General features: G+C 42.9%; 1 protein-coding gene and 1 long non-coding RNA gene across 2 annotated transcripts in view; one reads left to right on the plus strand and one right to left on the minus strand.

Moving 5' to 3' along the window:
• Positions 1 to 8,479, plus strand: part of LOC106724057 — a 22,564-nt gene extending 14,085 nt beyond the window's left edge. Inside the window, exon 3 of the long non-coding RNA XR_001359803.1 lies at positions 8,401 to 8,479. This is a non-coding gene — a long non-coding RNA (uncharacterized LOC106724057). The remainder of the gene's footprint in view (positions 1 to 8,400) is intronic.
• USP18 (ubiquitin specific peptidase 18) overlaps positions 1 to 14,736 on the minus strand; it is a 50,217-nt gene that overhangs the window by 31,867 nt on the left and 3,614 nt on the right. The window contains exon 3 of the mRNA XM_014529934.1: positions 2,247 to 2,392. Coding sequence (XP_014385420.1) covers positions 2,247 to 2,392 — 146 coding nt within the window. The remainder of the gene's footprint in view (positions 1 to 2,246; positions 2,393 to 14,736) is intronic.

Consider the following 14,736-nt stretch of genomic DNA (forward strand, 5'->3'; position numbering starts at 1 on the left):
TACTCATCGCCCCCAAATGCACCTGTGGCCATCACCGCCCCCCTGGATCGCTGCAGCACCCACCAGGGGGCGGTAGCGCCCACTTTGGGAATCACTGGATCAGATGCTCAAACCTCAGAGGGAAGGTGGAGAAGGGTGGGGGTGAAGGGGAGAGATCAACCAAAGGACTTGTATGCATGCATATAAGCGATGGATGTGGACAACAGGGGGTGAGGGTGAGGGCAGGATTGGGGGGGGAGGTGAGAGGACATTGGGGAAATAAGGACACATTTGTAATATCTTAATCAATAATGGGGGAAAAAGAAATCTGAAACTCCAATCTACAAGAATATGTGTACCCCTATATTTATAGCAGCACAATTTACAATAGCTAGGATCTGGAAACATCCCATGTTGAATGGATTAAAAAAACTGTGGTGCATTTACACAATGGAATAGTATGCAGCTATGCAAAAAAAAAACAACACAAAAAAACACAAACAACTCTTACCATTTGCAACAGCATTAATGCTAAGTGAAATAAGCCAGTCAGAGAAAGATAAGTATCACATGATCTCACTCATATGTGGAATCTAATGAACAACATAAAGTGACATGTCCAGAGACACAGAAGCATTGAACAGACTGTCAAACTTCAGAGGGAATGCAGGAGAGGGTGGATGGGTGGGAAGAGATCAACCAATAAACTTGTTGCAAATATGCATAACTCATGGACACAGAAAATAGGGTGGTGAAGATCTGGGGGATGCGAACTGGGAGAGGTCAACGAGGGGGAAAGGGGACATATGTAATACTCTCAACAATAAAGATTTTTTAAAAAGAAAAGAATTAAATGGGTAAAGAATATTCTTTTCTACAATGGTGCTAGAATAATTAAATGCTCACGTGCAAAAGAATGAAGTTGGGACCCTTACCTCACAACATTCACAAAAATTAACTCAAAATCTAAATGTAAGAGCTAAAAGTATAAAACCTAGAAGAAAACAAAACAGAATTGTGAATGACTGCTAAGAGGTATGGGGTCACTTTTGGGGTGATAAAATGTTCTAAAAGTATATTGTGATTATGACTGCACTACTCTGTGAGTATACTAAAACTTCTGAATTACATATTTTTAAAAGAGGGAGTTTTACAGTATGTGATGTATATCTCAATAAAGCTGGTTTTTAAAACAAAACTATTTTATGAGTTGTCTTTTGTAGAAAATGGTTTCTCCTTATTAATCCTTTATTATGTTTCCCTGGGATTCCTTACCTGCAGCTGAATCAGCTTTGAGGAAACTCTTAAGCTTACTTATTCTACTGAGAGGCAGAAAAAGAGTAAGTGTGAAAGTAATATATGCATAAATAATACCAAATCTGTTTTGAATTTATTCAACTAACTTGTTGAAAAAATTCCAATGAATTGGAATTATTCTGGCTAAAAATACTCAATTTATATATAGACTCAAAAGTTAGCTTTCCCCTCATTCTAGGTCCTTCTCTTTATTCTGCCTCCCCCTGCTTGAGACTTCAAACTGCACAACACTGTTCAAAGCTGTAGACTATTAGGTGTCATTGTCTTTATTCTGCTCACTGACACTGCAGAGAAGTTATTCTTCATCACTGCTCAGCAAAATCATATATGCTCACTGCTTAATCATCACTTTTACTTTTTCATTTCATTTTTCCAGCTTCCTTGCATTATTATAGTGTCACTGGATTCTAAGAGCTTGTTTATAACTAAAGATGTTAACCATTTCTCATGCATTGCAAATGATATACCATGTTTTTTTGTTATTATTTTACTCTGCTGTTTTACTTTTTGGTTGTATCAAACTTGTGCATTAAATATAATCATATTCTGTTTTTAAAAAAATTAAAAAAAAATAATAATACCAAATCTGTATTTGGTATTATTTATGCATATATAAATGGGGCTCTTCAAAATATTTCAGATCTTCATAAATGCCTCCAACACAAGGGGTCCACAGTCTACCTAACTTCCTTATTAGTCCCTCTCCCCTCTCCTCTTTCTTCCTTCCCCCCTCTCCTATCCTCCTCCTCTCTCTTCCTTCCCCTCTCCTCTCTTATCCTCCCTCTCCTCTCTCTTTTTCTCCTTCCTTCTCCCTCTCTTTCTCCCTCTCCTCCCTTTCTCTCTCCTCCCTCTTCTTTTCTTCCCCCTCCTTCTTCTTCCTATCTCTTTCTCAATCTCCCACACCCTTTAGAGCACTAGATCAGGAGCAAGTGCTGGGAGCACTGTCTTACATGGTACATTGTACTTCTGGAGACAGTAGACGAGTTCCATGGGTCGCACTGCTTTCTGTCGACTGTCCTGCATCTTCTCCAGCAGTAAGAGCAACTGGAAGGGAACATTTCTCCTCTGCTCTTCCACTCTCCTTGGTACTGTTACCCTGCCAAATTAGAACAGCCATGAACCTCTTGTTACAACAGGTCTCAATGTTAGGTGCATACTAGAATCACTTGAAGAAACCTCCAAAAATCTCCAAGTCCAGGCCACTCTGTAGAATAACTAAATCAGAATTTCTGGAGGTGGGACTCAGTTATCAAATTTTTCAGTTTCCCATATAATTTAAATGTACAGACAAGATTAAAAAACACCATGATTTTTAACCTCCTGAGAGGGTATCAGCACAACAACTGCTGCCCCACCACCTCTCTCTCCACTCTGCCTGACAATCACACTAAAATAAAAGGCAGACGCAGTAGGTCTTGTCTGGGTCTACAGTAAAGAGGGCATGCAGCACAATATCCATCCTGAAGCACCCCAAAGTGAAAAAGCAAATACTCATCTAGATCCTGGGAAGAAAGAGCAATGTGAAGGTATGTCAGTGCATTTTAGAAATGATTTACTTAATTATAGGTATCTCAAAATTATCCATGCCAATGAAGGGGGGAAAAAAACAGAAAACACGGGGCAGAAAAGAATGTGTAATAATACATATGCGTGTTTGCTTTGTTTGAAAAAATCAAGAGAGAGACTTTTGCGTGTGCCTACTGATTTATTCCTCCTTTGACACTGGTCTACTCTCAATTTCTTTTTAATCAAATCAGCGGCTGTCAATCATGACTGCATGTTTAAATCACCCAAAGCATATTTTAAAAAGTACCAGTGGCCCAGCCGGCATGGTTTAGTGGTTGAGTGTCAACCTATGAACCAAGAGTTTGTGGTTTGATTCCCAGTCAGGGCACATGCCCAGGTTGTGGGCTCGATCCCCAGTAGGGGGCGTGCAGGAGGCAGCTGATCAATGATTCTCTCTCATCATTAATGTTTCTATCTCCCTCTCCCTTCCTCTCTGAAATCAATAAAAAAATATTTTTTAAAAAGTACCAGTGACTGTGTCCCACCATAGGCCAAATGAAACCAAATGTCTGGGGGTAGTACCAGGCATTTATATTTTAAACTTCTCAGATGATTAGAATGTGTAGTCCAAAATGTGCAGAACAAGACTCTTCTCCAGTAACATTTGAAAGAATATTTTTAAAAGTCCAAGTCACTGTGGGCTTCCAGTCAAGATGGTGGCATAGGTAAATGCTATGCTCATCTCCTCCTGTGACCACATCAAAATTACAACTAAACTACAGAACAGCCATCCCTGATAATTGCCTGAAGTCTAGCTGAACAGAATCCTATAACTAATGATATACAGAAAAAGTCATATCGAGATTGTTAGGAGGAGCAGAGTCGCAGAATAGGCTGTTCCCAATTACACATGTGGTGGTTAAAATTCAGGAGAGTTATCTTGGCTGCACATGTCCCCTGAAGAGCAAAGGGTCCCAGTCCCACACAGGGTCACTAAGCCCAGGGTCCAGTGCTAGGAAGAGGAGTCCTCATAACCTCTAAGTGTGAAAACTAATGGAGGTTGTGGCTGACTGAGACAGAGAGCTGCTGGAGTCCCAGGAGTTCACAAATTTATCTGCTGATGGACTCACTGGCTCTGAGCTCTATTGCTGGGGCAGCAGCTCAAACGGCACCAGGGACATACAGAGAAGAACAGAATTATCTGGCTTTGGGGTGAGGGATGAAGGGGCAGCTTTTCCCAGCAAGAAGTGCTGGCAGAAGCCATTGTTTGTTTGCTGATTCCTCCCCTTGCAGGTGCAGGTAAGCACCAGATCTGAGTCTCCATCAACCTAGCTAACACTGTTTGCCCTGCTCTGGTGATTCCCTGAGACCCTGACACACTGAACTTGCATCCCCATCCAAGCCTATTCCAGTGGCTTTTTAAAACAAATAGCTATCTAGGCTCATGCTGAGGACTTCCCTAAAGAGTCTCAAAGGTTCATAAACCCCAAACAAGCAGCATGTGGCCTTTGGCATGGCCCATCCTCTAGCTAAGCAGCCCCAATCCAGCATTAGCAGAAGCAAGCCTCGGTTCATAACTTAGCTTCTCCCAGGAACCTCCAAGCCCAGCACAAGCGTCAACCACCTGCAGATCACATTGTAGCTTATACTAGGTGGCCACAGGCAGGGCCCAGGGAGCGGCTGACCTTTGCCTAACCTCCCAAGAGGCCCCAGAACCAACACACCTTGTGACCAGATTCACTCCACACCAGAGCATTACCCTACCACCTCTACAAATGACACGCCCAAAAGGGTGAATCCAGCAGGCACCAAAGCCCAGCTAAAGTGGATCCTGCTTCATCTGATCAGATTCTGCACAACAACTTGTCCACAGTAGTCATGGCCAGCCCTCACAACCAATCAGCATGAGGGTCAATCCCTCTCACTGTAGTGCCAATAGCAATCAAGGCTCAACAACAGGAAGGAACAACCCACACCAACCACATACCTGTAGCACCAATTCAGGTGATGAGGGAGACTGTACTATTGGCCCACAAAAAATACCCATTACGTAAGTCCATTTTGCCAAGACCAGGAGACATAGAAGTTGTACCTAATGCATAGAAACTTACACAGAGAGGCAGCTGTTGGGGTCACTGAAGGAAGAATGCATGAGGCCAATGTGGTAAGAGATTATAAATTTATTAAGTCATCTGACTACCAGATGGGCTGAGCCTTAAAATGGTGCCAGCACCCAAAAACAGGGAGTCAGAGGTTTTTTAAAGGACTCTAGGTAGGCTTTTTCTGAGCAGAGAATTCTCTGTGCAGGACCAGATTCTGGGAAACTCCAGAGAGAAGAGATAATGGTCTTAGCAAGTGGAATGTGGTCCAAGCAAGTGTCCATTGTGAAGTGGCCTAAAAGTCAGTTCCCAGGGGAGCGGATATAAATTCAGTCATTTGATCATACCTAACATTCCAGCTATTTTGTTTATGGAATAGGGACAAAGGTCATATCTTCTATATCTACTTCCTGCTGAGGTGGGATGTCGAGATCACAGGGGAATGAGCTTTGATAGTAGTGGGCTAAACAAGGGGTCTCAGCAGCATTATTTCCCCAAGAAACTGGTTGGTGAAGGCTCAAAAATGGTCCTGTTGAGTGACTTGGGAGTAAAAGCTGGTCCTGAGGTTGCCACAGCATTACTTGTCTGGTTTTGCTGTTTTTCTGGGCCTTGGGCTGAAATGCAACTGAGGCCTAGATGTTATCTTTAGGGAGGAAAAGATCAGGGGTCTAAGTTGCCTGACTAGTGATATTAAAGGGGAGGATAGGTTACCCTGGGGGGTGAGGTTCTTGTTTTCCTAGTTTTGCTAGGCATCTAGAGCTTTCTTGTAGGTCCTGAGACAGGATTTCAAAATAGGATAAAGCAGTGGTTAGGCCGTCTATGCCAGTTCCAACATTTTCTGTGATGCCAAAGGTTATTAGGAGAGGTATTATCTGAACTGCCCTCTTGTGTTGGATATGGTGGGTTATTGAGATAGGTAAAGACTGATTATTGGGGGTTACATCTACATTGGGTTAGAGATAGATGAGAGTACAGGTTCCTGTCCAGTTGGTGGGGAGACAGATGTATGTGTTCTCCCCACAAAAGAAAAAGAATCCCTGATCATGGAGACAAGCTCAAAGGTATAGAGAGAAGAGGTGGACTAAAGGGTATGAGGTTCTTTTTCCTAGTTTCGCACTCCAAGCTGAAAGGGTAGTCACCATGGCCCTACCAATAAGGAGTGACAGATGAGTGGTTGAGATTTTATTGCAGTGAACGTGGAAGGAAACGATAGAATGGGCTGTTATCCAAGGGAAAAGAGAAAGGGAAGGAAAGAAGCAGTTGGAGCCTCGGGCCTGAATGAGTAGATAAGAAGTAAAGCTGACTGGATGTAGGAAATAACCATTGGCTTCTGGGAAGACCAGGTAGTCAACCCATTGGGACCAGAGACCATTTGGTACTTCTACATTAACTGTTGTGTTGCAAGCTGATGATGGGAGATGGCTTATTATTAAGCCAATATATTATTATATTGCCTTGTGACCTTGTAAAGCATAAAGGGGTTTGGGCAATTAGTGGGTTGTGTAGAGTAATAGGACCTGTGGCTAGGATGGAGGAAGGAGCTACCTTAGCAAGAGATTGAATATAAATACAGAAAAGAAGGGAGGCTTGATTTGTTGGGCTATAGGATGTCAGAAGGGTGTCTGCCTTTTTGAGAAATGTAGTTCCCTTTTCCTTTTTATAAGCTAGAGTGATTTTTACCTGATGCCATCTTGTGATTGGTATAAGGATGGTGGTATATGCTGAAGAGCAGTGGGAAAGGCAGATCCAGCAATCCCTGGCAAAGGTTGGATTGGTCTGGTTTAGAAGGGAATGGGTAAGGTTAAGTGTTTGAATGAGTGGAGGCAAGAAAATTTCTTATGGATGTAGGAGACAAGGGCTAGAATAGGATGAGAAGGAGAGCTAATCCCCACTTCAAGGATCAGGGATTGTCCCAAGGTGGGGAAGGATATGTTTGGGGTCTAGAAAGAAGTAAGTCCCTTCCCATGGGTAATCAAAGTCCCCTTATAGAAGGGAGTCCCAAAGGAAGGTGAGAATCCTGATGCAAAGGGAGAGGGGGCAGTAGCTAGGACCTGGAGTATTTGTATTGGGAGAGAAGTGGACTTTCAGAGAAGTCAGGATTGGTAGGGTTAATATATAGGGAGCATGTGCAGGGGTGCTCGCTCACTCATTCATCCTCTTCTTCTGGGATTCAGAGAAGGTGGAGTCTGGTTGGCGCGATCAGGTGGCTGTAATACTAAGGGAACTCCAGCTCATGTGATGGAGGTGTTCCTGAGATGGGTTTTAATCTGGAAAGGTGGAACCATGGATATGCCCCGATAGTTTAGCTGCTCTTGGGGTAATTATAAGGGCCTTGCCATTGAACCTATAAATTATTTGATGAATAGATTTCCTTTAGGAGTACCCAGTCCCCTGGATGTGAGGAGTGGGGGGGGGGTGTCTCCCACAAAAGGTTAAGGGAGGACCTGATGAGCATGTTCTCTCAGTAATTGTTGGATGAGATTTAAAATGGGGACATAGTCTCCTAGAGGGATCTCTGTGGGAGGGAGGTTTCCTAATAATAAGGGTCTTTTATACATAAATTCAAATGAACTAAGAAAGGAGTGTGCACGGGAGGGTTGCCCTGATGTGCATAAGGGCTAGAGGTAGGAGGTACTTTAGTTTAAGGTACTTTAGTTTCAAGAGTTAATTTATTAGGTTAGACTTAATTAAGGAATTTTCCTTTTCTACCTTTTCTGAAGGTTGGGAATGGTAGGAGGGGGTGTAAGTTCCACTGGATGTTCAGAGTGGAGGAGACCTGTTGAGTCATTTGAGATATGAAAGCAGGTCCATTATATGATTGTAATGAGGTGGGTCAGGCATAGTGGGGAATGGCTTCTACCAAGCCTGAGAAGGTATCTATTAGGGTTAAGAGGTATTTGGTTCTTTTTATAGGGGGCATGTGAGTGAAGTCAATTTGCCAGTCTTGTCCAGGGATTTGGCCTCTTGCCTATGAGTGGAGAAAGAAGGAAGTCTAACCTGTCCTTGGAGAGATACTGAGTAACATGTAGAACAGGTTTTGGTGATATCTTACAGTAGGAAGGCTAGTCTAGGACATGCAACTAGGTGTTTTAGGAGTTGTAAATGTATCCTATATGTAGGGAATTTTGAATAGCCCTTAAGATATCATAGGCCTGTCCTTGGGGAAGGATATATTTTCCCTGAAATTTTAACCATGGATCTTCCTGAGGAGCCCCAAAAGCTAATAGGGACAGAAGTTCCTCTGGAGTATATTAGGGTGTTATTTGAGGTATAGCTAAGAGTTGAGGAGATGGAAGCTTCCTCTGAGCCACTGCCTTGGCTTCCTGGTCTGCTTTATTTCCCTGTATTGTGGGATCATTCCTGACTCGGTGTCCTTTGCAGTGTATGACTTTTAAGAAGGTTAGAAAAGGGGAAAGAGATTCCTAAATACTAAGCAGGAAGACCTGTTGATGATTTCAATGATAGTGTCAAGGACTGTGAATGAACAGTGGAAATAAAGTCTAGATATAAGGACTTAAGCAATAGGAGAGAGCCTGGGCGGGACTGCTTTAGCTTACTAGGAGAGAAGAGATCCCTTCGGACGTCAGGGGTGATTGGGTCCTGACTCACTGAACAACACAAACCTTCTATCCATTCACAAATAACCAGCTTTAGCCAAAAAGCAAACAACCTAGATTGACATTTATCAACACACTTTAAACACAATCTTACTTTCAAGAAAATATGCATTCAACAAAGTATAAGAGACCTTCTATAATAAGAGCTAAGAGCAGGCAAATTAAAACTTGTCTAGCAATCAATGTTTCAGTATTTTATGTTATTTTAAAATATTTAGATGTTTATCATTTAATCCTGCAATGCTCCAAAGTTTTTAAGTTACCAAAGACTTTGGAAAATTATCTATAGGCATATGAGGCTGGAGAAAAGACACGGGGGAGGGGGTGGGGGGAGGAGGAAGCAGGCTCAGCAGCCTGTCCCTGGGTCTCTAGCCACTTGGATTTAAAACTGCCACATTTTTCCTTAGAGATAACATGTTAAGGTTTGGATGATAATGAGTTCACCTTCTGATAGTAGCAGGACTGTTAAGTAAGTGTTTGCAGTTTGTTAGTAAAGAAAGGTGTTCATTGGGAAGGGGGTTGAGAAGGCAGTGAGGTAAGAGTTGTTTCAGAGCATTAAAGGGATGAAAATGCTGGCGTTGTGATCTAAAAGCTCAGTGAGGGCTCCCTTCAATGTGTCATAGAGGGGCTTTGCAAGAAGACTAAATTTGGGAACCCAGAGGATAAAGTATTCAGTGATGCCAAGAAAGGAGCCTATTTCTTATCTAGAGGAGGGGACAGTTATGGAGGAGATAAGGTGTTTAAGGTCCAAGATACTGGCTCAGCTCTGTGGGGTGAGAGTGAAACTAAGGCAGGTGACTGTGGTTTGGGAAAACTGGGTTTTATGAGGGGATGTGAGGTAGCCCTGGTCGGGCACTGAGGTAGAAAGAGGAAAGAGTGGATAAAAGGAGTGTCTAGTAAGATGCAATATAAAGGAGAGATGGCTAATGGCTGAGAGATTAATCCATCAACCTCCATAATAGAGGTTGAGGGGAGGACAAGGGTCCCAGTGAATTCAGGGAGGGCAGAATAAGTGATCCCCATGTCAATTAAAAAGAGATTGTCTTACCTGCCACCACAATCATTACCCAAGGCTCTGTCTTGGTGATGTAAGTCTGTGGGGACTTATTGGGGCCTGGGCAGCTTCAGTCTTTGGTGGCCAGTCCCAGGAGGTCTGGGAGCTCCAAACTGGACCCAGAGGGTGGCCTGGCTGGACTGTCCAAGGTTCGACCTGGAGGGGCCAGACTACAGTCTGATTTCCAGTGGCCTTCCCTTCCATACCTTGGGCAGGGCCCAGGAGGGGATCTTGGGTTTGAGCAGGACTTGCCCCATTGTCCTTCCTTGTTGCATTTGAAGCATGGGCCTAGAGGAGGCTTAGCCCCTGAGTTACCCTTGGTTGGAGGACCGGCACTTTGTTTGGGGTTCATAAAAGCGGTGGCTAGGAGCTGAAAGGCCTCCTCTGGGCCTCAGCTTTGGCCTGATCTCACCTTTGTTTTGGATTTGGGTCTTCTCGTCTCTATTATTAAAGACTTTAAAGGCCAAGTTAACAAGATTTTTTGAGGGGTTTGTGGACCTATGTCTATTTTTTTTAAAAGTTTGCAGCACATTTTGGGGACTGAATGGGATATAAAATGGGTATTCAGAGGAAGGGTTCCCTCTGGGGAGGTGGGTTTAAGATGGTACATTTCTGTAAGGCCTCCATGAGGCAGGAGAGGAAGAGAGCTGGGTTTTCGTCAGGGCCCTCAGTGATTTCATTGTTTGTCATAGTTGACCACTTTATGGGCAACCTTTTTTGAGTCTGGCAATGAGACAGGTGATTATATGGCTACAGAGCTGGTGCCCTGGAGAAGTAACCTGATAGTCTCATCTCGGGTCAGTTCTGAGGAATGCATCAATACCAAGAGGGTTTGCTGCCACATTCTGTCTATGGAGGATATTGTCATGGCCCTGATCAGCTATCCAAATGCACTCCTTCTCCTCTGGGTTTAGAGAGGAGGACAGGATGACTTAAATGTCGTGCCAGATCAGGTCATAGGACTGGGTCAGGTACTCAATTCCTTAGTAAATGTGGTCAGGTAAGTGGAAAAAGACCTGAGACACCTCTCAATCTGTGTGAGATTGGACATAGAGGATGAGACGTGGACTTGGACTATGCCCTCAGTTCCTGCTACCTCCCTCAGGGGTGGAATGGGCATGGGAACAGAAGTGGCTGTTGAGGAAGGCAGTCTTTGGGTTGCTCGAGAGTGAGTGTTAGGTGGGAAAAGGCTGTATTAGAATTCAGGTTCTCGGGATTTGGGCTCTGAGGGGCCTGGGGAGAAGGTGGTTGTTGTTAGGAGGGTCTGTATTTTGGGAGTGCATAAGGGGGTGGAGGTCGGTGGTTTGCTGGGTCAAAAGTAGATTCAGAATCAGAAGTGTTAGGGGTATGATGTTTTGTATGAAGGAGAAGAATCTGATGGGTAGAGAAGGACTGACAGAGAGAGGGTCAGGACCGGAGGATGCAAAAGGCCTGGACATAGGGAATCTCTGACCATTTTTCATTGCGGTGACAGAAATATACTTGCTCAGTGTGTTAAAATTGAAAGTGCCATTTTCAGGCCATTGAGGCTAGTTTATATTGTGGCCACACAGTGTTACAAAATAAAATGAAGTGCTTGGGTGTGATCTTCCCCATGAGTGTGCAGAGGGAGTATAGTGTGGCCCATGAGAGAGGACGGGTGAGTCACAGACCACAAATCCAAAGGTGACTGTTTAGGGCAGGCATCCCCACTGCTAAACAAACTACCACGAGAAATGAGAGGCGACCCCCTGGATTGGGCATCTCCAATCCAGAAGGACCCAAAGCCAAATGGCTAAAGAGTCTTCTGGCCTAGCACTAGGACTTTCAAGACCAGAGACTTTTGAGAAGTCAGTGAGAGAGAGTAGGCAGAAGACTCAAGATGAGGGAATTTATGGAATGTCACTCACCTAGACAAGATTGGCCAGTGTGGAATGGATAATCAGCAATGGAGAAAGAGAGGTTCTTGATCCAGCATTCTCCTTTGCAGGCTTGCGGGGGGGGGCGGGGGTGTCCATAAGGGAGGAAGGCCTAATCGAGGCCAGCCATCATGTCACCTCAGTAGGATTCGGTGATAAAGCCCAGGTAGAGCTGCCGCTGCCTACTGCTTTCCGAGTAGCAAATTCATGGTGTCTGAAGCCAGGGCGATGGCTCCCCATCCCCGTGGAACCCCCTTGGGTTTCAGCGCCAAATGTTAGGGTCACCGAAGGAGGAACACATGAGGCCAAAGTGGTAAGGAATTATAAATTCATTAGGTCATCTGGATACCAGGTGGGCTGAGCCCCAAAATGGCACTAGAACCCAAAGACAGGGCGTCAGAGGTTTTTAAAGGACGCTAGGCGGGCTTTTTCTGGGTGGAGAATTCTCTGTGGAGGTTTGTATTCTGGGAAACTCCAGAGAGGAGAGATAATGGTCTTAGCAAGTGGAATGTGGTCTAAGCAAGTGGAATGCCCATTGTGAAGTGGCCTAAAGGTCAGTTCCCAGAGGAGGGGGGATCGATTCAATTATTTGATCAGACCTAACAGCAGCCAAAATGAGAAAACAAAGAAACATGTTTCAAATGAAAAAAGGACAAAACTCAAAAAAAAAAAAGAAAGAAAGAAAGAAAGAAAATGGGGACAAGCAATCTTCCAAATGCAGAGTTCAAAACACTGGTTATATGGGTGTTCAATGATCTCACTGAGAACTTCAACAGGAGTCAGGAAACATACAAATGGAGAGAGAAAACATCTTTAAACAGAGGTTAAGAATGCAATATCTGAAATGAAGAATACATTAGAAGGAATCAACAGTAGATTAGAAGCAGAAGTTCAAAGAAGCAATTTTCAAGACAACAATTTTGAAAACAATTGGAACAGCAAAACAAAAATTAGGATAATTTAAGGAGCCTCTGGGACAACATCAAGTGTACCAATATTCACATCATAGTGATAGCAGGAGAAGAGAGAGAGAAAGGAATTGAAAACTTATTTAAATAAATAATGACAGAAAACTTCCCTAACTTGGCAAAGAAAATAGACATACAAGCCCAGGAAGCACTGAGAGTCCTAGAGTCCTAAACAAGATGAACTCAAAGAGGCCTACATAAAGTCGCATTGTAGTTAAAATGCCAAAGGTTAAAGACAAAGAGAGAATCTTAAAGCAGAAAGAGAAAAGCTGTCAGTTACTTACAAGGAGATCCCAGAAGACCATCACCTGATTTTGGTCATAGAGAACATTTTATGATCTTAACCCCAAAGGCAAGGGAAGTAAAGCAAAAATAAATGAATGGGACTATATCAAACTAAAAAGCTTCTACACGGCAAAAGAAACCGACAACAAAACAAAGAGGTAGCTAACCAAATGGGAAAAGGTATTTGCAAACAATAGCTCCAACAAATGTTTAATATCCAAAATATAAAAAGAACTCAATAAAACTCAGTACCAAACAACCCAATCAAAAAATGGGCAGAGGACCTGAACAGACATCTCTCCCAAGAAGACATACAAACAGCCAACACATGTGTGAAAAGATATTCAACCTCACTAGCAATTGGGGAAATGCAAATCAAAATTACAATGAGATACCACCTCACACCTGTTAGAATGGCTATTATCAATAAGACAAGTAATAACAAGTGTTGGAGAGGTTGTGGAGAAAAGGGAACCCTCATTCACTGCTGGTGGGAATGTAGACTGGTACAGCCATTATAAAAAACAGTATGGCAATTCCTCAAAAAATTAAGAATATAGTATCATATGACCCAGCAATCCCTCTCCTGCATATATACCCCCCCAAAAAAAACCCCTCTAAACATGTATTAACAAAGATATATGCACCCCTATGTTCACTGTAGCATAATTCACAGTGGGCAAGACATGCAAACAACCAATGTGTCCTGTGACAGAGGACAGGATAAAGAAAATGTGGTACATATACACAAGGAATACTACTCAGCCATAAGAAAAGATGAAATACTGCCATTAGTGACAACATGGATGGACCTTGCAAATGTTATGCTAAGTAAAATAAGTCAGGTAGAAAAAGCTAAGAACCATATGATTTCATTCATATGTGGGATATAAAACTGAAACTCATGGATGCAAACAGTAGTGTGGTGGTAGCCAGAAGGAAAGTGGTGGGAGCACGGGGGTTAAAGGGACCTAATATAAGGTGATGAAAGATGAGCTGACTTTGGGTGGTGGGCACACAGTGCAATAAACAGTTCTTGCAACATAGAAACCCACACCTGAAACCTGTATGATCATATTAACCAATGTCACCCCCATAAATTTAATTTTTTAAAAGAGGGATAAATAAGTGATACACACACACACACACACACACACACACACACACACACACATAATTGAATAGTACTTGGCCAAAAAAAAAGAATTAAATCTTACTATTTGTGACAACATGGATGTGTATTATACTAAGTGAAATAAGTCAGACAGAGAAAGATAAATATCTTCTGGTTTCACTTATATGTGGAGTCTAAAACAGAATAAACAAACAAAGCAGAAAACTCATAAATACAGAGAACATTTTGAGGTTTCCAGATGGGAGTGGGGTTGGGAGAATTGATGAAAAGGTAAAGGAATTAAAAAGTACACATAGGTAGTTACAGAATAGTCACAGAGATGTAAAGTACAGCATAAGGCAGTGATGGCGAACTTATGACACGCGTGTCAGAGGTGACACGCAAACTCATTTTTTTGGTTGATTTTTCTTTGTTAAATGGCATTTAAATATATAAAATAAATATCAAAAATATAAGTCTTTGTTTTACTATGGTTGCAAATATCAAAAAATTTCTATATGTGACATAGCACCAGAGTTAAGTTAGGGTTTTTCAAAATGCTGACACACCGACGAGCTCAAAATCGCCATCACTGGTGTACAGGCAATTATCTACACTAATAAAAGAGAAACATGGTAATTAGCGTACGACCGCTACCCTTTTTTTCGGCTAATCAGTGAGTATATGCAAATTAACTGAAGCTAGCATGAGGCTTGCTTGCTGCGGACTCCAACGTTCCCCGCCTCACTTGCCGGCCTCTCAGCTGCAACTCTAAGCAACTATGTACTATGTTGCAAATAAGAAGCTAAACAAAAACCCAGAAACCGGCTTCCATTCAGCTGGGCTCGGACCGCAACATTGTATCGATGTTTTCAGCAGCAAGGCCTCAGAGCTAAAGC

Source organism: Myotis brandtii, unplaced genomic scaffold (genome assembly GCF_000412655.1).
Source record: "Myotis brandtii unplaced genomic scaffold, ASM41265v1 scaffold7, whole genome shotgun sequence".
In the NCBI taxonomy this organism is placed as follows: domain Eukaryota; kingdom Metazoa; phylum Chordata; class Mammalia; order Chiroptera; family Vespertilionidae; genus Myotis; species Myotis brandtii.